Source organism: Balaenoptera acutorostrata, chromosome 3, assembly GCF_949987535.1.
Source record: "Balaenoptera acutorostrata chromosome 3, mBalAcu1.1, whole genome shotgun sequence".
NCBI lineage: Eukaryota > Metazoa > Chordata > Mammalia > Artiodactyla > Balaenopteridae > Balaenoptera > Balaenoptera acutorostrata.
The window spans coordinates 86,569,714-86,595,492 of record NC_080066.1 but is presented as its reverse complement, the minus strand read 5'-3'; the positions used below and the strand labels follow the sequence as shown (position 1 = coordinate 86,595,492).

The 25,779-nt window shown below is 38.6% G+C and overlaps 1 protein-coding gene and 1 pseudogene across 1 annotated transcript; one reads left to right on the top strand and one right to left on the bottom strand.

Moving 5' to 3' along the window:
- Window positions 1–242: 242 nt before the first annotated feature.
- On the bottom strand, window positions 243–24,729 carry USP50 (ubiquitin specific peptidase 50). The gene is made up of 7 exons (XM_057543723.1): window positions 24,677–24,729; window positions 22,924–23,118; window positions 22,490–22,685; window positions 20,646–20,855; window positions 19,255–19,397; window positions 15,351–15,483; window positions 243–516 (listed from the first exon to the last, which is right to left on the bottom strand). The coding sequence occupies exons 1-7, from the start codon at window positions 24,727–24,729 to the stop codon at window positions 325–327; spliced, it is 1,122 nt and encodes a 373-aa protein (XP_057399706.1). The 3' UTR covers window positions 243–324.
- On the top strand, window positions 4,258–14,049 carry LOC103004087 (acyl-coenzyme A thioesterase 9, mitochondrial-like; annotated as a pseudogene).
- Window positions 24,730–25,779: the final 1,050 nt, after the last annotated feature.

The window sequence follows — 25,779 nt, the reverse complement described above, 5'->3', positions numbered from 1 at the left end:
TGGATATATATAATTATTATGAGATAGTTTATGATAAAAATACACACTAATAAACACCGTACTTTGAAACCCGAACACAATACTTATAATCTGATTGCTTTGAAGGTCCCCATTTGTTAGCATTGCATCATTTTCATGCTGCCTCTTTCAGTGGGCCAGGACCCATCTTTTTATAGACTTACCTTGTGAAAGGTTGCATAACATGCCAGAAAGACTTAAAAATGTCAATGATGCAAGTAAGTTGCAAGAGTTTTAATGACAAAGCAAAACTTAAGTACTAGGTTCTAATTGCTAGTTTTGCAATTTTCAGGAAACACCATTTTCCTAGCTCTTGCGTTTTTGTATAGGTATAGAAAAGGGCTGGCAGCTATAGAACAGGAGATATGCTGTAGCGGTTTGAACTGAAGTATCTGGAATCTCACTGGCTCGTGTGTCATCAAAGTTATACCAGGCGTGAGTCACTGAGTTTTTGCAGAAAGCAGTGTAGTGGCCACCATCCAGATCACCAAAGTGGTTCTACGGGAGAAAGGAATGTCACACAGTATTTACATTTGACTACCTTAACTATTAGAACCAAAACGGTAGGGCCAAGAAATATTTTTATAATTGTCCCTTATACTGGATTAAAAGGAAATCATACGTTACGTTAAATCATACATATAGCCTGACTGGTATATTTTTCATGTCAGTGAAATGGTTATATATTGTGTCCATCGATTATTTAATAGACTCTGTGAATGAAATAGGATAGTATTTGGCATCTTCTAATATTTATCAGTTAATACTGAGCACCAACTGTACATAGACTATTAAACATCAAAGGAAATTTTAAAATAAGAAAATAGTCATCTTTCCTAAATGAGCTTATAGTTTAATTTTGAAGACAGTCTAAGATAGACGTGAAAAAAGACATTTAACATTGGAACAAGACATTAAAACAACTGCATACTCTGCTACCACACAGTTTGAGGAGGTTGTACAGCAACAGCCCCCTTGGTCATCCAAGGCCCAGAAAAGAACCTGTTCTATTCTCTTTTTCCCATGTCTTCCCTAACCCAGTAAAGCAATGTTTGAAACAAAGGCATTGGAGAACCTCATTTCTCAGAAGGTGGTATGGCATAGAGCAGGGGTTGACACACCATTTGCCCATGGGTCAAAGCCAGCCTGCTGCCTGTTTTTATATGGCCTGTGAACTAAGAATGCATTTTATATTTTTATATGGTTGAAAAAAATCAGAAGAATAATATTTTGTGACGTGTGAAATTATATGAACTTCAGATTTTTCAATGTCCTTAAAGTTTTATGGGAACACAGCCATGCTCACTTGTTTATGTTTTTAAGTGGCTGCTTTCACACTACAAGTGTAAAACAAGAGAGACTATAGACTACATGGCCTGCAAATCCTAAAATATTTACTATCTAGCTTTTTAAGTTTGCTGACCGCTGGGGTAGAGGGAAGAAAATGGATTTTTCTAGTCAATTTTATGAATACAGCTCTAATACTACACAATGACCTTAAGGAAATTATTTAACCTTTCTGAGCTTTAATTCCCCTATCTTTTAAAATGGGTAATAAGACCTTGTCTTATACAACTACTGTTTCTCTTATAGTGCTAGCACATAGGAGGTACTTATTAAGTGTTCCCTTAGACCTTCATCTTACCCACATCTCCTGTTACACCTTAGAGAAATATCCCAAAGCTGACATTTTAAAGATTCAGGCTCTGGTCCTGGTCTTGGCCATGTGACCTTAAGCTGATATGCTTAAACTTCCTTATTTATAAAATGGTGCCCATAATAGTGTGATGTAATTTGAGAAAAACAAAACATCTGGTGGATCCAGATGATGAAGTAATGTTCTAAAGTGACTAGACAGATTATGGCTGGAATATGTTCTGTTTTGATGACACTGTAAACAAAAAAAATTGACATAGTAGAATAGGGTAGGGTGAAGCATCATTCTAGACTTCCATTCCCAGTAATTTTGGCAGACAATTAGCTAGCCTAAAAGCCTTAGTTACGAAACTGTAAAGAATGCTCGATAGGGACTTCCCTGGTGGCACAGTGGTTGAGAAACTGCCTGCCAATGCAGGGGACACAGGTTCGAGCCCTGGTCCGGGAAGATCCCACATGCCGCAGAGCAACTAAGCCCATACACCACAACTACTGAGCCTGTGCTGTAGAGCCCACAAGCCACAACTACTGAGCCCATGCACCTAGAGCCCATACTCCGCAACAAGAGAAGCCACCACAATGAGAAGCCCATGCACCACAACGAAGGGTAGCCCCCGTGCGCCATAACTAGAGAAAGCCCATGTGCAGCAACGAAGACTCAACCAGCCAAAAAAAATAAAACAGAATGCTGGATAAAACATGGTAAATACCCTTTAAAATATATGGCTAACTTTAAAGATTGTATAGTGAGAGTAATCTCCAGGGGCCAAGAACAGAGGAAATAAAAGATTAGCATGATGTGTGGTTAATGCTGTGACTGCCTGAGAGCAAAGACAGTTCCTGGTCCCTGGAACCACAGTGCTTGGGTTTTAAAGGTCACACAAGGGCTGGTGGTAAAGTCTTAAGTCCCTGCAAGGTGAGGAGCTGGATTGAAATCCACACACATAGCCACACCTCTTAAAGAGAGTCACCCTCAATTAAAGAATACACTAGGGGGGAACAAATCCATCCTCCAGTGCTTAGCTTAGGCTTTGGGTACAAAGAATAAAAGTCATTCCTGGAAAGTCGTTACCACAGACCTGGCTTCTCTTTGGTTTGGGATTCAAATTTATACTACCGTCTGTGTCTCAGAATCCTGTGAATTTAAGGTGAGAATGAAAAGTATTTTCGGGTTGCTTGGCAAAAGAAAAGAGAATTACTTTCTGATTGATGCACCTTAATTCAGGCTGTACAGGATACCCACATATAAAACCCAGTGATGCTGAACTCAAAATTCAATATTACAGAACAGACAAGGAAACAATTCACCAGGAGTAAGAGAAGGCAATAAATAGCAAGATTAAAAACTCCAAGGACTTTAGGTAATAGAGACTATACAGAAAGTATATAGACATTTAAGAAAAGGAAGCAAACTGAAAACCTAAAAAGAACTTTCAGAAATGATAAATACTTGAAATTAAAAATTTAATGTAGAGAGTAAATAGTACATAGAATTGAAGAGAGAATGAATAAACTATAGAAACAAAACAGGAAATTACCCTGAGTGTAGTAGCGACGAGACATTGAATGAGGGACTTCCCTGGTGGCATAGTGGTTTAAGAATCCGCCTGCCAGTGCAGGGGACATGGGTTCAAGCCCTGGTCTGGGAAGATCCCACATGCTGCAGAGTAACTAAGCCCGTGCACCACAACTACTGAGCCTGCACTCTAGAGCCCACAAGCCACAACTACTGAAGCCCGCACACATAGAGCCCGTGCTCCACAACAAGAGAAGCCACCACAATGAGAAGCCTACACACTGCAACAAAGAGTAGCCCCCGCTCGCCGCAACTAGAGAAAGCCTGCGTGCAGCAACAAAGACCCAACGCAGCCACAAATTTAAAAAAAAAAAGTTGAATGAGAACATTCAGTATATGCCTAGTAGAAGTTCTAGAGAATATAGGAGCAAAACAGTATTGAAAGTGATAATGACTAGAAATGATTAATGAAAGGCATGAATCTTCAAATTTAGGAAATACAGTGAACCAAGGATAAATAAAAATAATACTGCAAGACAACAAACACAAAGAGAAAAGTTTTTAAAGCAACAAGAAGAAAAGATTACCTACAAAAGAATAACATGATGGTAGAACTCCATGGCAGCCATATAAACAGAAATAATAAAATAGTTTCAAAATGATAAAAGAAAATAATCTAGAATTTGGTCTCTAGTTAAATTATTCAAGAATCAAAGTAAACTAAAGACTTTTTCAATCAAAGACTTGGGAGACTTCAGGATAAGAGACCCTTGTTGAAAAGTCTACTGAAATATGTCCTACACAAATAAATAAAATTGAATACAAATGAAAAAGTAATATATAATAGAGATTAGTTTGCAAAAAGGTTGGTAAAGATCCTGGTAAATCTAGCCTGCCCCTGCCCCCTCCCATGGCCACACTGCAAGGGTGAGGTCCTGGGGAGCAAGGTCCAGTCCAGCACCCGCTATCCCTCTCCCTCTCCTGCCATCCATTGCCTCAACTTCCCTCCACCGACCGGCACACAGAGCCCAGGTCTGTGGTCATGTGCGCGGCAGCAGGCAAGCGCGATGAGGCGGGCAGTGCTGCAGCTTTGTACCCTGAGTAAAGGGCTCCTTGCTCCCATCAGAGAACTGACTCAAGGATCTTAGAATCCCGAGAAACAGAGAGTCTTCCACATTCATGAAATTCCAGATAAGTTGCAGGAGATAGTAGGAGCATCCACAAACTGGAGAGAGCATGTGAAAGCAATGGAGGAAAGAAAATTACTTCATAGATTTTGGCTAAGTCACAGGAAGGACTGCCACCTAGGAGAATGAAAGACAGTTACACTGAAGTTCTCTTACCTTTGGGCAGTCAGCCTGAATTACGAGAGAAGTATTTGACTGTTCAAAACACTGTAAGGTTTGGCAGGATTCTTGAGGATCTTGACAGCTTAGGAGTTCTTATTTGCTACATGCACAACAAAAAACATTCAGCTAAGATGTCTCCTTTATCAATAGTTACAGCCCTGGTGGACAGGATTGATATGTGTAAGAAGAGCTTAAGCCCAGAACAGGACATCAAGTTCAGTGGCCATGTTAGTTGGGTTGGGAAGACGTCCATGGAAGTGAGGATGCATATGTTCCAGTTACACGACAATGAATTTTCCCCTGTTTTGGATGTGACATTTGTAATGGTGGCTCGTGATTCTGAAAACAAAGGGCGGGCATTTGTAAATCCACTCACCCTTGAAAGCCCAGAGGAAGAAGAGCTCTTTAGACAAGGAGAATTGAACAAGGGGAGAAGGGTCGCCTTCAGCTCCATGTCATTACTGAAAATGGCTCCCACTGCTGAGGAGAGGACAACCATACATGAGATGTTTCTTAACATATTGGATCCAAAGACTATAAGTTTTTCAAGTCGAGTTTTGCCTCCTAATGCAGTGTGGATGGAGAAACCTTTAGCGAGAGTCATCAAGGAAAAAAAGAGAGAGGGCCCAAATCAATAAAATCACAAATGAAAAAGAAGTCACAACTGACACCACAGAAATACAAAGGATCATGGGACTTCCCTGGTGGTTCAGTGGGTAAGACTCCATGCTCCCAATGCAGGGGGCCTGGGTTTGATCCCTGGTCTGGGAACTAGATCCCGCATGCATGCCACAACTAAGAGTCTGCATGCTGCAACTAGGATGTCCGAATGCCGCAAATAAGAAGCCCTCGTGATGCAGCTATGAGCCCGCATGCCACAACTAAAATATCCCACATGCCACAACTAAAGATCCCACATGCAGCAACTAAGATCCCAAGTGCCACAACTAAGACTTTTCACAGCCAAAATTTTAAAAAAAAAGTACAAAGGATCATAAGAGTACTACAAGCAACTATACACCAATAAAATGGACAGCCTAGAAGAAATGGACAAATTCTTAGAAAGGACAACCTTTGAAGACTGAACCAGCAAGAAATAGAAAATATGAACAGATCAATGACAAGTACTGAAATTGAAACTGTGATTAAAAATCTTCCATCAAACAAAAGGCCAGGACCAGATGGCTTCACAGGTGAATTTTATCAAACATTTAGAGAAGAGTTAACACCTACCCTTCTGAAACTCTTCCAAAAAGTTGCAGAGGAAGGAACACTCCCAAACTCATTCTATGAGGCCACCATCACCCTGATATCAAAACCACACAAAAAAAGAAAATTAAAGGCCAATATCACTGATGAACATAGACGCAAAAATCCTCAACAAAATAATAGCAAACCGAATCCAACAACACATTAAAAGGATCATACACCATGATCAAGTGGGATTTATCCCAGGGATGCAAGGATTCTTCAATTTATGCAAATGTGATACACCATATTAATAAATTGAAGAATAAAAACCATATGATTATCTCAACAGATGAAGAAAAAGCTCTCAACAAAATTCAACACCCATTTATGATAAAAAAAAAAAAACTCTCCAGAAAGTGGGCATAGAGGGAAGCTTCCTCAATATAATAAAGGCCATATATGACAAACCTACAGCAAACATCATTCTCAATGGTAAAAAACTGAAAGCATTTCCTCTAAGATCAGGAACAAGACAAGGATGTCCACTCTCGCCACTATTATTCAACATAGTCTTGGAAGTCCCAGCCACGGCAATCAGAGAAGAAAAAGAAATAAAAGGAATCCAAATTGGAAAAGAAGAAGTAAAACTGTCACTGTTTGCAGATGACATGATACTATACATAGCAAATCCTAAAGATGCTACCAGAAAACTACTAGACCTCATAAATGAATTTGGTAAAGTTATAGGATACAAAATTAATACACAGAAATCTCTTAACACATTAAAAGGAACACTCCCAAGCTCATTCTATGAGGCCACCATCACCCTGATACCAAAACCAGACAAAGATATCACAGAAAAAGAAAATTAAAGGCCAATATCACTGATGAACATAGACGTAAAAATCCTCAACAAATAATAGCAAACCAAAAAATTAGAAAGAGAAATCCCAGAAACAATCCCATTTATCATTGCATCAAAAAGAATAAAATACCAAGGAATAAACCTAGCTAAGGAGGCAAACGACCTGTACTCAGAAAACTATAAGATACTGATGAAAGAAAGAAAAGATGACACAACCAGATGGAGAGATATACCATACTCTTGGATTCGAAGAATCAATACTGTGAAAATGACTATACTACCCAAAGCAATCTACAGATTCAATGTAATCCCTATCAAATTACCAATGGTATTTTTCACAGAATTAGAACAACAATATTACAATTTGTATGGAACCACAAAAGACCATGAATAGCCAAAGCAATCTTGAGAAAGAAAAACGGAGCTGGAAGAATCAGGCTCCCTGACATCAGACTATACTACAAAGCTACAGTCATCAAAACAGTTGGTACAGACACAAAAACAGAAATATGGATCAATGGAACAGGATAGAAAGTCCAGAGATAAACCCACGCACCCATGGTTACCTAATCTATGACAAAGGAGACAAGAATGTACACTGGAGAAAAGACAGTCTCTTCAATAAGTGGTGCTGGGAAAATTGGACAGCTACATGTAAAAGAATGAAATTTGAATGCTCCCTAAGACCATACACAAAAATAAACTCAAAATGGATTAAAGACCTAAATGTAAGATCAGACACTATAAAACTCTTAGAGGAAAACATAGGAAGAACACTCTGACATAAATTGCAGCAAGATCTTTTTCGATCTACCTCCTAGAGTAATACAAATAAAAACAAAAATAAACAAATGGGACCTACATAAACTTAAAATCTTTTGAACAGCAAAGGAAACCATAAACAAAACAAAAAGACAACCTGCAGAACGGGAGAAAACATTTGCAAACGTAGCAACTGACAAGGAACTAATCTCCAAAATATACAAACAGCTCATGCAGCTCAATATCAAAAAAAGAAGCAACTGAACAATAAATGGGTGTAAGATCTAAATACACATTTCTCCAAAGAAGACATACATATGGCCTAAAAGCACATGAGAAAGATGCTCAACATCACTATTAGAGAAATGCAAATCAAAACTACAATGAGGTATCACCTCACACTGGACAGAATGGCCATCATCAAAATATCTACAAACAATAAATGGTGGAGAGGGTGTGGAGAAAAGGGAACCCTCATACACTGTTGGTAGGAATGTAAATTGGTCCAGCCACTATGGAGAACAGTATGGAGGTTCCTTAAAAAACTAAAAATAAAGCTACTGTATGATCCAGCAATCCCACTCCTGGGCATATATCTGGAGAAAGCCATAATTTGAAAAGATACATGCACCCCAATGTTCATTGCAGCACTATTTACAATAACCAGGACATGGAAGCAACCTAAATGTCCATCAACAGAGGAATGGACGAAGAAGATGTGGTACACATATACAATGGAATATTACTCAGTCATAAAAAAGAACAAAATAATGCCATTTGCAGCAGCATGGATGGACCTAGAGATTGTCATAATAAGTGAAGTAAGTCAGACAGAAAGACAAATATCATATGATATCGCTTATATGTGGAAACTATAAAAAGGGTATAAATGAACTTATCTACAAAAAAAATAGAGTTACAGATGTAGAAAACAAACTTATGGTTACCGGGGGGTAAGGAGAGGGGCATAAATTGGGAGTTTGGGATTGACATATACACACTACTATATATAAAATAGATAACTAATAAGGACCTACTGTATGTATAACACAGGGAACTCTACTCAATACTCTGTAATGACCTATATAGGCAAAGAAGCTTAAAAAAAGAGTCTATATATGTATATGTATAACTGATTCACTTTGCTGTACAGCAGAAACTAACACAACAATCAACTCACTTCAATAAATTTTTTTTAAATAAATAGCATTAAAAAAAGAAAATCCTAAGATGCCATCAAAGAACTACTAGAACTCATCAATGAATTCGGTAAAGTTGCAGGATACAAAATTAATATACAGAACCTACTGCATTTCTGTACACTAACAACAAACTATCAGAAAGAGAAATTAACACAAAAACAGACACACAGATCAGTGGAACAGAATAGAGAGCCCAGAAATGAACCCACATTTACATGATCAATTAATCTATGACAAGGGAGACAAGAATACACAATGGGGAAAAGACAGCCTCTTAGAGAAATGGTGTTGGAAGAGTGGACAGCTAAATGCAAAAAAATCAGACTAGATTACTCTCTCATAACATGCACAAGAATAAATTCAAATGGATTAAAGATTTAAATGTAAGACCTGAAACCAGAAAACTTCTAGAAGAAAACATAGGCAGTATGCTCTTGGACATTGGTCTTAGTAATATTTTTTTGCATGTATCTCCTCAGGCAAGGGAAACAAAAGCAAAAATAAACAAATGGGACTACATCAATCTAAAAAGCTTTTGGATAGTGAAGCAAACTATCAACAAAACAAAAAGGTTGCCTACTAAATGAGAGAAGATATTTGCAAATGATATATCAGATAAGGGGTTAAAATCCAAAATATATAAGTAACCCATACAACTCAACATCCAAAAAACAAAAACCCTATTAAAAAATGGGCAGAGGAGCTGAACAGAATTTTTTCCAAGGAAGACACACAGATGGCCAACAGGTACATGAAAAAAATGCTCAATATCACTAGTCATCAGAGAAATGGACATCAAAACCACAATGAGACATCACTTCACACCTGTTAGAATGGCTATTATTAAAAAAGATAAAGTGTTGGTGAGAATGTGAAGAAAAGGGAACCCTAGTACACTGTTGGTGGAAATGTAATTTGGTGCAGCCACTATGGAAAACAGTATGAAGATTCCTCAAAAAATTAAAAATAGAACCAGCATATGATCCAGCAATTCCACTCCTGGGCATATATCCAAAGAAAACCAAAACACTAATTTGAAAAAATATATGCACCCTTATGTTCACTGCAGCATTATTTACAATAGCCAAGATATGGAAGCAACCCAAGTGCCCATCAATAGATGAATGGATAAAGAAGATGTGTGGTGTATATACACAATCGAATACAGGTCATCCATAAAAAAAAAAAAAAAAAAGAATGAAATCTTGCCATTTGTGACAACATGGTTGGACCTAGCGGGTAGTATGCTAAGTGAAATAAGTCAGCCCGCAAAAGACAAATACTATACAATTTCACTTATATGTGGAATATGAAAAACAAAACAAATGAACAAACAAAACAGAAACAGAGTTATAGCTACAGAGAGCAAACAGGTAGTTGCCAGAAGGGAGAGGCATAGGCGAAGGAAAGATAGACATGAGGGAGATTAAGAGGTACAAAATTTCAGTTGCAAAACAAATGAGTCACAGGGGTGAAATATACAGTGTGGGGAATATAGTCAATAACTATATAATATCTTTGTGTAGTGATATAGCATAACTAGACTTACTGTAATCATTTTGAAATGTATAGAACTATCAAATCACTCTGTTGTGTGACAGGAACTAACATATTGTTTTAAGTCAATTATACTTGAAAAACAAACAAACAAACAAACTCATAGAAAAAGAAACCAAAAAGAAAATCCTAATGTGATTTCTTTAAAAAAAAAAAAAAAAAAAGAAACCAGATTTGTAGTTACCAGAGGCGGGGGCTGGGTGAAGGAGGAATTGGAGGAAGGTGGTCAAAAGGTACAAACTTCCAGTTATAAGATAAATAAGTACCAGGGATGAAATGTACAACATAAATATAATTAACACTGTTGTATGTCGTATATGAAAGTTGTTATGAATAAATCCTAGGAGTTCTCATCACAAGGAAAACTTTTTTTCTATTTCTTTAATTTTGTATTTATATTAGATGATGGATGTTCATTAAACTTATTGTGATAATTTCATGATTAAATAATTATGCTGTACATCTTATACAGTGCTGTATGTCAATTATATCTCCATAAAACTGGAAGAAAACAAAAGAAAAGGGCAGAAAAAGAACAAATAATATCATCCAAAAGAAAGCTGGAATAGTTTTTTCAATATCAGACTAGACAGACTTTAAGTGAAAAAGTATGGCTAAGTATAAAAGATTCCCCTAGCATGATAAAAGGAACAATTCACTACAAAGATATAAAATTGCACACATAGCTTCAAATTATGACAATTACTGGAAAATTGTGGCAAAATCACAGTCTTTTTTATCATATATCTTTCAGTTATTAATCTTGTTAAAGCAAACAAAAACTTATTAAGAGTATATATTCAAACAACACAATTAACGAATTATATTTAATGGACATATGGAACCCTGAACCTAATTTAAAAATTCTTTTCAAGCACACACAAAACTATGACACAAAGTGAGTATCAACACGTACAAAGAATGGATACCATTTGGACCATATTTTCTGATAAGAATGCAATTAAGTTAGAAATTAGTAACAAAAAGATGACTAAATAAAATTATGTTTGGAATTTTTCAAATGCACCTCTAAATAACATGTTGATGGAAACTCAAAGAAAGTACAAGAAGGGAAATAAAGACCAGAAATTAATGAAATAGAACACAAAGGAATAAAGAATCAACAAAACCACAAGCTGGTTCTTTCAGATAACAAAATAGATAAACTTTGGCAAGACTGACCAAGAAAAAACAGATTAGACACAGATAATATTAAGAATAAACAAAGGGAGAACTGAGAATTCCATAGAGATATTAAAATGTCAAGAGTATAATGTGAGCAATTTTCTGCCAATAAATTTGAAAATGTAAAAAGTGGGAAGTTTTAAATATAATTTTTTAAACCATGCTAAAGTAAAACAAAGCTTTTATAAGATAGAATAGGTAAGTGTCTTCATGATCTTTGGGTAGAGCAATTTGTGGTATTTTCACACAGTGTAATACTATAGAGCAACGAGAAGGAACAAACTATAATACATGCAACAATAGGAATGAATGTTGCATAATTTTGAGTAAAAGAAGCCAGGCACAAAAGAGTACACACAGTATTATTCCATTTCTATAAAGCACAAGAGCTGGCAAAACCTATTCTGTTAGCAGCCAGTGGTCTCCTGGACTAGAAGGGGGCACAAGGGCAGTTAGGGTGCTGGTAATATTCTACTTGGACTATTTTCTGGTTACATGGGCAGGTTACCTTTACGAAAATTTATTGAGTTTTACATTCATGGCTTGCATTTTTCTATATGTATGTTTTATCTCAATAAAAAGTTTATTTTCTCAAAAATGAAGAAAGAGAAACTCCTGAATAGTCTCATCCTGGCTAAAGCAAATTGAAAAAATATTTAAAAATCCACCCACCAAGAATAAAAATTTCAGGACCAGATAGTTTTTTGTTTAATTCTACCAGCCTTTCAAAAAACAAGTTATTTTTATCTTCTGCAGACTGTGCCAAAGAATAGAAAAGAATGGCCAGCTTATTTTATGAGGCTAGAAACAGGCTGATCCTCAAGACAAAAACAGAAAAGAACACTATGAGAAAGTTACACGTTAGTTTCTCGACTGTGAAAATAGATACAAAAAATGTGAAAACATTTTTAGCAAAGAAAAAAGAAATTAAGTGTTTTATGTTAATAGATTAAAGGAGAGATTCAGGTCAGTTATCTTCAAAATGTGATCTGGGAGAACAAACACACACACGTATATATAAAGTTTCATGTGTTAGCACATGACAATGCATTACACAAAGTTGTAGGAGCAGAATGCTGGAAACAACCTAACTGTCCAGCAACAGGAGAAATGATAAATAAATAGACACAACGAATTAGTAAATGCAGGTAAATGTATGCACTAAAGCTAATATATCACTATGGATTAATATCATAAAAATAATGCTGAGGAAAAAAGTTACAGAAGGATATGCACAGTTAATGATACTAGATTTATAAAACACGCAAAACACACTATATCACACATGTGTGATAAAAGTGTGAAAGTATAGTATAGACACATACTAAAGAATGCATGGGTCTAATTCCCTCCAAATTCAGGACAGAGAAGGGAGGGGAGTGGGGTTGTTAAAGATACACAGGGGCTTGATGTTTTCTACAATATTCTATTCTTTTTTTTTTTTTTTTAAAGGTATTCCCTCAACTAAATTTGGACTTGTTTAATTTTTTTCATCTCCCCTTGCCTGGAGCAATCTATCATTGGTTTGGAGTATGTTGTTTCTTTCTTTTTTTTTTTTTTTAAATTAATTAATTAATTAATTTTTGGCTGTGTTGGGTCTTTGTTTCTGTGTGAGGGCTTTCTCTAGTTGCGGCAAGCGGGGGCCACTCTTCATCGCGGTGTGCAGGCCTTTCACTATCACGGCCTCTCTTGTTGCAGGGCACAGGCTCCAGACACGCAGGCTCAGTAGTTGTGGCTCACGGGCCTAGTTGCTCTGCAGCATGTGGGATCTTCCCAGACCAGGTCTTGAACCCGTGTCCCCTGCATTGGCAGGCAGATTCTCAACTACTGCGCCACCAGCGAAGCCCTACAATATTCTATTCTTAACATCTGTGTGCACACTTACTGTATTCTGTTTTCTGTGCCCGAAATATTTCATAATTTAAAAAAGTTTTTCTAGAAGCCAATCATCTGAAAAGCGTTGAAGGAGGTAAACACTGTTGGTGTATGATCACTATTTTCAAATATTTGAAGGGTCATCATGTATAAGAAAGAAGAATGTGTTGTTTAACTAACACATATGTACAAGCATTTGTTAACCAAAAATCCACGTACATATTACTATTACTACCTCAGAGGACAGAATTAGGACAAATGGAAGGAGTTACAAGGACGAAGGTAAATTTGTGCCCCATACAGAGAGACAAGTTAACAGTCAGAGGCAGCATAACATGGCAGTGAGAGCAGGACAGTTTGGAGCCAGCCTGCCTGGCTTCAGGTCCTGGCTCTGCCCTTTGTAGGCAGTAGATTGGAGCAGATTATTTAACCTCTGTTCCTTTTTCCCATTCTGTAAGATGGGGATAATAATAGTGCCTACACTTCACAGGGCTACATAAGGATTAAATGATTGATTATGCATAAAGTGCTTGGAACAGTGCTTGGTACATAGCAAGCACTATATGTTTGTAAAATAAACCAAACAAATCTGGCAGATAAAGAGCCTTCCTTATAAAGCAGGAAGCTCTTTAAGGGCCTATTCAAAAGCTGGATAAATCTCTGTTAAGGGTGGTGTGGAGGTAATCCTTCCCTTCTGGTCTAGCTGAGTACTTCTCAAACTTCCATATGCATTCGAATCATATGGGGATCTTGATAAAATGCAAGTTTCTAGTCAGTAAATGTGGGGTGGAGCCTGAGATTCCTTATTCCTAACAGGTGTCTCCTGGGGACGATACCTTGAGTAACAGAGCTATGGATGGCCTTTCCCTATGACCATACATTGTAGTTTCTAAGATGCTTAGTTCTTGTTTCTGATCAATCATCAGTTTGCAGCAAATTCTAGATATATTTCTCTTTCAAAACCAATTTTTACCCTTCAATTAACTAATAATTTAAACACTAAAAGGATTAAGAATTTATAGGAAGCTTGGTTGACTCTTTTTATGTAACTGTAGATAATTACCACATAATTTTTAATAATTCTGCTTTTGGATTTTTTTTGAAGCAGAAACACTTATAATGAGATGTTAAAACAGTAAAATATAGGGGGGGACGTATCATTTTGGAATTCACATTAGAGTCTATTATTATAGGGAAGAGGATGTCACTCTAGATTTCCAAATTGGTGAGTGAGAGAAGGAAAATCATGTTTAAGGGCAGGATAAATTAGAAAGGAGAATGTCAAGGCTTGAAGTAAAAAGGAAAAAGTAAAGAAGGATTTTTTTTTAAGTTTGAAGTATGGTTCTGAGAGATGTTAAAGAGAAAGACCAGTGGGATCAACATTTTATATTAATTCAGTGATAAGCCAAAAAGGGAAATTAGACTTCAGTACCCTGGAGGGCTCTGGTGAATCATACTGGGCTCCAGGGGGAGCCCCGCCCATCTGACATTGGACACAACTGGACTTCCAGGTTCAACTGAAATCTGAATGTTCTGAAGCAGATCTTTAACACTGTGATCCAGAATAGAAACCCAGAAAATGGCCTGGTGCTTGGGGTGGTTGATGCTGTGGGAAGTTCTAGACGATTTGGTCTGAATTATACTCCATGCTTTCTTTCCTTCAATGATGACAGTTGATTTAGAGCCAGAGGGAACCCCCAGAGTTTCCTTAGGACTGATGCACACAGGCAGTGAGTCTATCACTACCATGTACCTCGTGTTTGGGGCTTTCACCGTAGAGGGGCTCATGATTATTCAACATAAAGCTATTGGAACCGACTTCTGCTGCCCCCAGAGCACAGCTCACAAATGTCCCTAGATCTGAAATAGCCTCTCTCTACTATTGTTATAGTATTATTTATTAGTATAAATACTAATAAATAAATACTCTGTAGTATTATAGAGTAGAGGGACAGTGGGGAGGCAGCATAGAGGACATTGTATTCTTTCATGTATTCTTTCACTGCTCTACTGTTCAAGGTCAAAGCAGGGAGTTTCCAGGCTCTATATTTTGTTTTAAAAAGGGCAGTATAGGAGAAGTCAGGGAGAGATAGAAGTAGTAGTCATTCAAGCAGATAATTCTACAGTTTTCTTTAAACCTGTGTTACTTTAAATAGTTTCAGTATTTTACTCACCACCACTGCACAGAGGTTATATTTAGGATGTTTCCGAAAAACTGGACAAATGTAAGGAGTAAGATCCAAGTTAGTGAGCGGGTAATGAATATCTGTGCTCAGTTTCCTTTTCATTGTACCCAGAATGTCAAACCTGCAGAGATATAATAAATGTGTAAAATAGAAAGTAAGTTTGTGAACCACTCATGAAGTCCACATACCTTCACAAGTTCCAAGTATAGTTAAAAGTAATTTCTTGGAAAGATTATTTGGTGTAGACCTATACATAAATTATTTTTTTCTTATCTACATATATTTGAATCTCCACAGCCAAAACTGAGGCTGAAGTGGGCCAAGAGCCTGAGTCAGGGAGTGAGACAGGGTAGAGTCAATCTAGCGGGAGAAAAAGAAAGGGATAAAGCCAAGCTCAGCATCGGGGGGAGTAGAAATCACATTGATAACTTCCAGAAGTCTTCCCTCCATCTGATGCTGTTCACTCTAACCAAGCTGACTCAGCTTTTCCTTATGTTGATTTCAGCACACACTGTCTTCGCAGTGTCCTGTTTTCCAACTTGGAGGTTTTAATATATCTTTTTTTTTTTTTTTTTTAATTTATGGCTGTGTTGGGTCTTAGTTTCTGTGCGAGGGCTTCCTCTAGTTGTGGCAAGCGGGGGCCACTCTTCATCGCGGTGCGCGGGCCTCTCACTCTCGCGGCCTCTCTTGTTGCGGAGCACAGGCTCCAGACGCGCAGGCTCAGTAATTATGGCTCACGGGCCCAGCTGCTCTGTGGCATGTGGGATCTTCCCAGACCAGGGCTCGAACCCGTGTCCCCTGCATCGGCAGGCAGATTCTCAACCACTGCGCCACCAGGGAAGCCCTAATATATCTTTAATAAGATAAAATTTTGTGAAAACCTTGTCACATTCTCTATGTGTTATACAGATCAGCAGTTCCCAAATCTGAGTTCATATCAGAATCACCCCAGAGCTTTTTAAAGAATAAATTATGTTCATTTTGGAAAAACAGCTGGTTTAGGTCGGGGGAAGGGAAATTACTGGGTGAGGCTGAGATTTTCCTGTGCCAGAAAGCAAGAAATCTTGTTTGCAAAAACTAAGGGAATATCATATCATATGACCCAGCAATCCCATGCCTAGGTATCATCTCAGAAGAAACAAAGACTTATATCCACACAGAAACCTATATGCAAAATTTATACCAGCTGTATTCGTATCTGCCCCAAACTGGAAACAACTCAGATGTTCATCAACTAGTGAATGGATCAACAATTTTGGTACATTCATAAAAGGGTATACTACACAGCAGTCAAAAGGAAGGAACCATGACTACATTTCACAACATGGATTAATCTCATTGTGCTAAGTGAAAGAAGCCAAACTCAAAAGGCCACATATGGTATAACATACGACATTCTGGAAAAGGCAATAAAGATGGAAATCAGATCAGAAGTTTCTAGGGGCTGAGGGTGGGAGAAGGAATTGATTATAAAGGAACATGAGAAAGCTTTTTGGGGTGATGGAAAGAATCTCTGTTGGCAGTGATGGTTACATTACATTTATCAAAATTCATAGAACTATATAAAAGAAGGATACATTTTATATATGTAAGTAAACTTAAATTAACTAATGGGGTCACAGGAGCTGGCTTGAAGGGAATCCCACTGGCCAACTTTGAATAATTTGAACATGGAGAAGAATGATAATAGTAATGGATATTAAACCAATTAAGTTTAAAAATATCCATGAGTCCAGAGTGATACTAGTTACAGAGGGGAAAACTACTATACCTTAAAATGGTGAGATCTTATAGTCACTACCTTAACTAAGTGATCTAACTTAACATTACCAATAGTGGGACAAACTTTTATGATTTGCCTCCTGATGTAATGTAATGACGAGTCCATAACATCAGCTATGGCAAAAATTCTTGCTAAAAAAAAAAAGTTTAGCCTGAATCTAACTATGGGGAAACAATTAGACAAATCCAGGATGGGTGACATAATCTAAACAAACTCAAAATGAGAAAAAAATGTTTAAATATGAAAAAAGAGGGAAGGATTCTTCTAGATTAAAAGAAACTAAAGAGACGGCCAAACGCAATGTATGACCCTTGACTGGATGCTAGATTGGAAGAAAAGTTATGAAAGATATTTTGGGGATGGGGGAATTTAGATATGGACTGTATCTTGGGTGATATAAAATTATTGTTAAATTTCTTGGGCTATATGATAATGGTGTTGTGATTATGTAGGAGAATGTCCTATTCTCAGGTGATACATGCTAAAGTATGTAAGCATGAAATGCCATGGTGTTTGCATCTTACTTTAGACGGTTCAGCTAATAAAATGGAAGGGAGGGCTGGAGGGAGAAAGAGACAGGAAGAACAAAAGGAAATGTGGCAAAGTGGCACCAACTAATGAAGATTCTAGGGTATATGGGTATTCATTATATACCTTTTCAAATTTTCTGTAGATTTGTAACTTTTAAAAATAAAAACTGGGACTTCCCTGGTGGCACAGTGGTTAAGAATCTGCCCGCCAATGCAGGGGACACAGGTTCGAGCCCCGGCCCGGGAAGATCCCACATGCCGCGGAGCAACTAAGCCCATGTGCCACAACTACTGAGCCTGCGCCCTAGAGCCCACGGGCCACAACTACTGAGCCCACGTGCCACAACTACTGAGCCTGTGCTCTAGAGCCCACGAGCCACAACTACTGAAGCCCGTGTGCCCTAGAGCCCGTGCTCCGCAACAAGAGAAGCCACCACAATAAGCCTGCGCACCGCAACCCATGCTCCACAACTAGAGAAAGCCCGCACAGCAACAAAGACCCAATGCAGCCAAAAATAAATTTAAAAATAAAAAATAAAAATAATTACTGAGCGCGGTGTGGTGGGGGGGTGTTAAAAATTTAAATAGTGATGCTTAGATTCCACCTCAGACCTGTGCGAACAGAATCCCCAAGGGTAGAGCTAGGGAATTTATTTATTTATTTATTTTATAACATCTTTATAGGAAAATTTTTTTTTTTTAATTTTTACTTATTTATTTATTTATTTATTTATGGCTGTGTTGGGTCTTCGTTTCTGTGCGAGGACTTTCTCTAGTTGCGGCAAGTGGGGACCACTCTTCATCGCGGTGCATGGGCCTCTCACTGTCGCGGCCTCTCTTGCTGCGGAGCACAAGCTCCAGATGCGCAGGCTCAGTAATTGTGGCTCACGGGCCCAGCTGCTCCGTGGCATGTGGGATCTTCCCAGACCGGGGCTCGAACCCGTGTCCCCTGCACTGGCAGGCAGACTCTCAACCACCGCGCCACCAGGGAAGCCCGGAAATTTATTTTTTAAAAGCACTCAAAGTGAGTGCCAAATGTCCATCGACAGTTGAACAGACAAACAAAATATGACGTACATACATACAATAGAGTATTATTCAGCTATAAAAAGGAATGAACTTCTGGTACACGTCACAACAAGGATGAACCTTGGAAACATGCTAAGTGAAATAAGCCAGCAAAAAGGACAAATGGTGTGTGACTACACTTATATGAAGTATCAGAACAGGCAAATTTATAGACACAGAAAGTAGACTGGAGGTTACCAGGGGCTGGGAGGGAAGAGGAATGGGGAGTTATTGCTTAATGGTTCCAGAGTTTCTGTTGAGGGTGATGAAAAAGTTTTGGAAAATCGATGCACAATACTGTGAATGTAATTAATGCCAGTGAAACTATATACTTAAAATGGTTAAAATGGCAAATTTTGTTATATATATTTTACCACAGATTTTAAAAAATTAATGTAATATACTCAACACCATTGAATTGTACACTTAAATAGGTGAATTGCATGGTATGTGAATTATATCATGATAAAGCTGTTCAAAAAATCTGCTCACAAAATGTTAAAATCCATACCTTTTTAAGTGAAAGACAATTATTTTTGGTGCTTTAGAAATACTGGCCTTCACAGCTGTTTCTTGCTTGGTTTCGCAAAAGGAACAGTAAATTTGGTTGTTCCAGGTCAGTGTGTCTTGTTGAAAAAAACACTGGAGACAGTCCTGTTGAAGAAAAAAGCATTTGGTGACCAAACTGAATCCACTGCAACCTGGGGTCCTGTCTATATTAGAACTTTGAAAGAGCTGCAGAAATGTAATCCTCGGTGCTTTTCTCCAAGTTAAGTCCAAAGAGATGCCAGCGCCGCAAGCTGCAGCTTGGATATAGTCCACCTGGCAAAGGAGGTGCTGCCTTCTCACTGAGTTACCGAAATAGATCCAAATGTCCATCTCATTTCTAATCTCTGAATCAGCATTTTAACATTTCTGGTTTGTTTCAGAATAATACCAACTATGCAATTTCCACTAACCAAGTCAGGCAGCTGCTTTAAGTTACTCATCTCCTCAGAAAAGTGATCTGGGGACTGAAAAATGACCGTATCCCTGTATTTGGGGGTGGCCCATAATAAAGACAGCAGAACAGAGGGAATTAGATCTCATGCCCACAGGAGACATCTTCAACCAGCCAGGCTCCCCACTCTGCAAACCATTAACCTAAAGAGGAAGATGAGCACAGATTGCCAGCACCTCACTTAGAGGCTTTGGAATTATCTTCAGTAGTGTTTAGCAGTTTGATCTAAGAACAAAGCCCAGTTCTGAATAAGTAGTAGGATTATTTTCTCTAACTCTGGTACTTGAAGACTTTTAGCAATTTAAGAAGAAAAATATAAATGTGTGTTTTCCTGCAAGGAAACTTATTGCTCCCTGCCTCCTCACAGTTCCCTGGCTTTTACTGCCACCTTCCACCCACTCCCACCACTCCTCCGTTTACAGATTAACTTTTGGTATTATGGTAAAGAAAATTCGAGAGGTAAACTAAGGCACTATTCCATTCTATCTTTCCCCCCAGATTCCTCAGCTTTTGTCCAAAACATAAGAGCTCAAGAATAAGAGTCAAGGTCATTTCCTAATATGTACCTACAGACCTCTGGGATGAGAAAGGGCCATAAAATTTTTATAAGTGTAAATTCCCTATATGCACCAAGCCATCTCAATAGACTGAATAAAGCCCACCCATCTTTCCAGTTTTACAGTGAGGCTCTTTCATTGAGCACATTTAGAGATACATCTGAATTCATAGTAACTTTTGGCTGTATGTCACTTTTCTACAAAACATTTTCATCACGGGTTTCCAATTTTTTCAAGTTATAAAGTAGCTCCCCTCATACTAGAAAATGTAGGAAACAGCCTTGGGAAAACCCAGGGCTGGGGCAGAGAAAGACAAAAGAAGTCTCCAGGAGTAAGAATCCCTACCTGAAGAGAGCACTCGTATTTGGATGGAATGGGGAGGGAGAGGACGGTGAAGACTTCATTCTTGTAGGTACAGTTCTCACACTTTAAACATATGATGCTATAATTGAGCTGCCCTTCAAACAGCCGGGTGATGATGGAGGACTCGTTGGCAATCATCTTCCTGCAGGATCTCGGAATAGATCTTTTTTCATATGCTCTTCTTCGGTGGTACTGAATAAAGGAACAAATTCACCCCAAATCAACTACTGGTTATCAAAATTTTTTTAATAGACTGACCTGATTTTTCTAACAGAATGCTACCCAAAACCACTTAGTTTTGGATTCAGACAATAAACAGAATAAGATCTTCTTAAGAGCATATAACATGTGTGATTTCTGATAATGCAGCTATTTCCCTCTTTAAGTGAAGCTGAGGAATGAGGACACCCTAACCCTGGTAAAACACATGTCCGTACCATAAACGGACAGTAAATGACAATGTGATATAGGGTCCTGCAGGCAGTTTTTCCTGGGAAGAGGGTAAGCTGCAAACTAGCTTCCGGTCGTGCAAGCTGATCTAGAGGTAAGATAAAGGAATTGGACCTCTCCTCCAGTCCCTTCAGGTTATGTTCCTTAGCCTCTTCTTTTATTGTTAGAAAAAATTTTTTTTAAAGAGCAAATCTTAAACTCCAGAGGCAGCCCGATTTCACTAGCCTTGTAGCCTGATTTGCATCTAGCTGGTGCTCAGGAACAGTATTTCCGGGAGCACACCCTGACCCGTGATTCTACAGCCTCAGCAGAATATACATTCTGAAGGTGCATTAGCTCCACAGTCAGCTCTGCTTTGGAACTGTGCACCAGGCTCCGCTTTGGCTGCTTCTTTCATCACACCCACCTGCCCGTGTCTTCCACCTGACAGTAGTTTGATGCCTCTAACTCCAAGTTTAACCTTGAGAACCAGAATGCTATTTATTTCAGACTGGCTGCAGATGAGGACCTCAGTGATTTTTACTGACCATCACCCTCCCCTCTGGCTAAAAAAAAGTGCTGCTGTGAATATCTCAGTAAAAATTAAAAATGGAGCTGAGGATTGCAGATGAGAGGAATTAACAGTAATAGTTTGTGGTCTTTCGTGATAAGTGTCTCCTGGCTATGAGGTAAGCTAACAGCAGCACAAAGACACTGCATAAAGTCTAGGGCATATCTTTGGAGAGTGTGGGTCTCAGATCAAGGCTGAAGGTAGTGAGTCTTATAAATAAAGGCAACCTCCTTAGTAACTGGCAATTTCATGTTTTATTCAATGTATGTCCTAATCCAGTGAAGAACTCAGGTTAGGCACATTTAGTATAAAGATGAAACTGCAGTTTACAGATCTGTCCTTTCACCTCACACCAAGCTTAATATTTCCTCGGGTTTGTAACTACCAAGAACACTTGTTTTAAGTTGTGAATTTTATATATTATACCTCATGAGGAATATATTTTTATAAAAAAATGTAATTTTCACTCTAAAAAAATGCTCAATGCAGATGTTACCGCAAAGGGAACTAGACCAGTGGTCCCCACACCTGCTGATTACTGGAAATCCCAAGTGAGTTTTCCCAGAAGACAAGCCAGACATTCTAATTCAATAACACCAGAGGGCCTAGGAAGCTGTGCTATAAAATCTCCCCAGGTGATTCTGATAAACAGCTAAGTTTGGGAAATACAGGCCCATTCAAATACTAACCTGAATGCTCCCCATAGTGACCCCAGCACCTGTGCTCAGCACAGAGTAGGCCATACTGACTGAACAAATGAAAGAATGAAAAGTGAAAGTTGCTGATACAGCTAAAGGTCTATTTCAAGGCCATTAATTCTACTTACCTTTTTCAGAGTTTCATGAAGTTCATTCAGGACATAAATCAAGAATTCCTGAGCATCTTGCTGCGTCTTTTTCATAAATGCTGGGTAGAGTTTGCCAAGAGCTGACCAAAATATTTCTGGTGAGACACAGTCAGAGTCTCCAAGCCACATATCTGTCATCACATAGGCAAAAGCAGTGGCAACCTCACTGCAATCCCTTGGAAGAAGGAAGGGAAATGATTCTGGCTAAGCATGTGGCATCAGACCCCAAACAAAGCTTCATCCATTTCTTGGTTGACCTTCCCGTTTTACTCACCCTAGAAATGGGATCTGGGGCACTGCAGCCTCTCCTAACTGGTTTAGCCCTTCATAGGGACTCCAGAGGGTCCCTTCCCTAACCTCACCTTGGAGAGCAGGGGTGAGGGCCCAGCTGCAGGGATGGCAAAGGGTCTTACTTTTGAAGAGCGGTAATGTACTTTCCAGAGAGAAAGTATTCCACCAGCGGTGAGATGCTGCAGAGACACTGTAAGATGGCATTCATGTAGCATGTGTTGCCCAGGTTCCGCAGACCAGTCACGCCCTGGAAATGGGGCCGGTTCTCATCAGCCTCGTTAACTGGAAAGGGGTCATAGTGATCTGTGCACTCTGTGCTGTGTTGGTGCCACATGGAAAGAAAGGAAAGCATTTTGAGGAAACAAAATACGTACAAATGAAATAAGGCCGTCTCAACCTAATGACACAAAGAAGAGTCCTTCATAAGACTTCCACCCAATACATTCCCTATCAAAGACAGAAGTATTCGGACTTGGAGTCTAAAATTGCATTACTTTGTTTGGGACTCTTTGAACAGTGCCTGCGGCCAAATAAGCAGAGATAAAGTTTCTTCCTAAAACCAAAGCAAGAGGACAGAAAAGACTGGCCTTTCAGAGACCTAGAATTGCTTTGCTAAAATGCAGACTTCCTCTCTAAATACCAAAGTATTTCCTTTTTTGCTGGGCAAGTAACTTAATTATTATTAGCAGTAATAATAATAACAATAGATAGTAGTTAATAACAATAGCTATCTTGTATTGACCTGACACTATGTTAAGTACTTAACATGAACTTTCCCATTTAATTCTTTCAACAATTCTATGGGGTAGGTACAGTTATTTTTAAATCCTGTTTTACAGGTGAGATATCATGTGTAAATAAATGGTTTCGTCATTTGCCCATGGTAATATACTAAGGCATGTACAGTGGCACATAGAGAGAAGGGATATCTATCTACCTACACATCATCTGTCTGTCAAGTTATTTGGATTTGTATATCAAATATTAGGAGTATATACGTGTTTGTATATACATATATATGCCATATATACATTTGAGAGCATAATATATACACATATTGAGAATATATACATATATTAAGAGCACATACATATGTATGTTATATATGTATATATAATACATACATATATAAACACACACACATACATAGAGAGGGGGAGAGAAAGAGCATTTAGTTTAAATTTTGACTGTCACTTACTAGTTACATGATCTGGGACTCATATCTGTTTCTCATCTATAAAATAGGAATAGTGTTACCTGTCTTATAGGATTGTTGGATTGTGAGGATTAAACAATGCAAGGAACGAGGCACAGGTTACATAGTTAATGGTAACCTAAAAAAATTTCTTTAAAGAAATGACTGATCCAGGATGTCCTTAACAGTAGCTACGGAATTCGTGTGTCCATGTGGATCAACCAGACCTGCACAGAGGAGAGGGTCCTCTTCTTTCCACACAGAGCTTCCTTTTGTAATTTGGCTACTGTACCAGGCTGCCCAGTATCTTCATCCTTTTGGGTTTTCTTTCCATGTAGTATCTAAAATTGGGACTCCAGGAGACAGCTACCTCATGTCAGTACCTCTACTTACAATTCTGCCAGTTTGAAAAGTGCTCTCTTTTACACGGAGGGACATTTCCCCTTTTATTTACCAATGTCACAGGAGGCCCTGGGCTGTCACTCTTTAGGAATAACTATTGGCTAGATATTAAATAACATCGTCCCATCCCTTCCCTTTGGGAGACCTCCAATGGGTCAACCCTGAGGAATCCATTCAAAATTCGGCATGTACCTCCTGACCCCTTTAAGCATGGCTTCCCCCACCCCACCCCAGCTCAGCTAAGCTTATCTAGAAAACTGTAGTAGACAGAGGCTCACAGGACATAGTAGATACTGAAGTCATCTGCAGTGAAAGGCTGTCGCGAAGCCATTTTAGTGAAATGACGTTGATCTTTCACTTCTATTCAGGAGCTCCGTCTAATCCTTTTAACTTCATTTCTCCAAGCCTGTTACTTTGGCTCTTCTTGTTTGTAATACACAACTTATATGTTCCTTCCTACTGTCAGTAGCTGCAAACTGATTTCATCCGTACTTCAGGTACCTTCCAACTTGGATTTCCCATACATCATAATCCTTTATATTACACTTCAAAATTCTAGAATGCTGCCATGAGATACTGTTACCTGGTTGCTTTAAAACTTAAAAGATTAGATTTCAGAGAATTAACTGAACATATAACCTCTCTTCATCTTTCCAAGTTTCTCTTGTATATATATATTACAGACACACACACACACACAAACACAGAAGATTTGCCTCCATATCAGTGGATACTATGGCAACTCTGCCCCCTTAGGGTACTCATCCACCTTCCCAGTAACCACACCACTCCAGGGACTTTGAGGGACTGTGTCTCACACCGGGGAAAGAGGCAGATAGATTTTGCTGCTTCCCAAAATGCATAGCATTGGGATAGACTGGAGTATTTCCCTTCACGGTCATCAATTATAGTGCAAAAAAGGTATACACACACACACACACACACACACACTCCGCTAATGCCACACTGGGCAAATAAAAATATTCATCAAAGAAGAAGTTATAAATTGAGAAATAGCAAAGCACACATGAGATCCTGAGCTCTCATTTTCTTCACAGAGAACTGTGCTTAAGAAAGCACTTCAGCCGCATAGCACAGGGAGATCAGCTCAGTGCTTTGTGACCACCTAGAGGGGTAGGATAGGGAGGGTGGGAGGGAGATGCAAGAGGGAGGGGATGGGGGATATATGTGTACGTATAGCTGATTCACTTTGTTACACAGCAGAAACTAACACACCATTGTAAAGCAATTATACTCCAATAAAGATGTTAAAAAAAAAAAGAAAGCACTTCAATAGAGAGGGACCCCCCAACCCCTGCAAAGAACCCTTACCCAATGCTCTGTCTAGATGAAAAGGGGTCAGAGAATACATGCGACCAAA

Bases quoted from the DNA above. Each gene is read 5' to 3' on its own strand.
- USP50 (XM_057543723.1), bottom strand. From the start codon at position 24,729: ATGGCTTCGCGACAGCCTTTCACTGCAGATGACTTCAGTATCTACTAT. The intron at 23,119-24,676 runs GTGAGCCTCTGT...GCACCAACACAG, and splicing joins TTCAGTATCTACTATGTCCT to CACAGAGTGCACAGATCACT. The intron at 19,398-20,645 runs GTAGGGATTCTT...TTTCTTCAACAG, and splicing joins AATACGAGTGCTCTCTTCAG to GACTGTCTCCAGTGTTTTTT.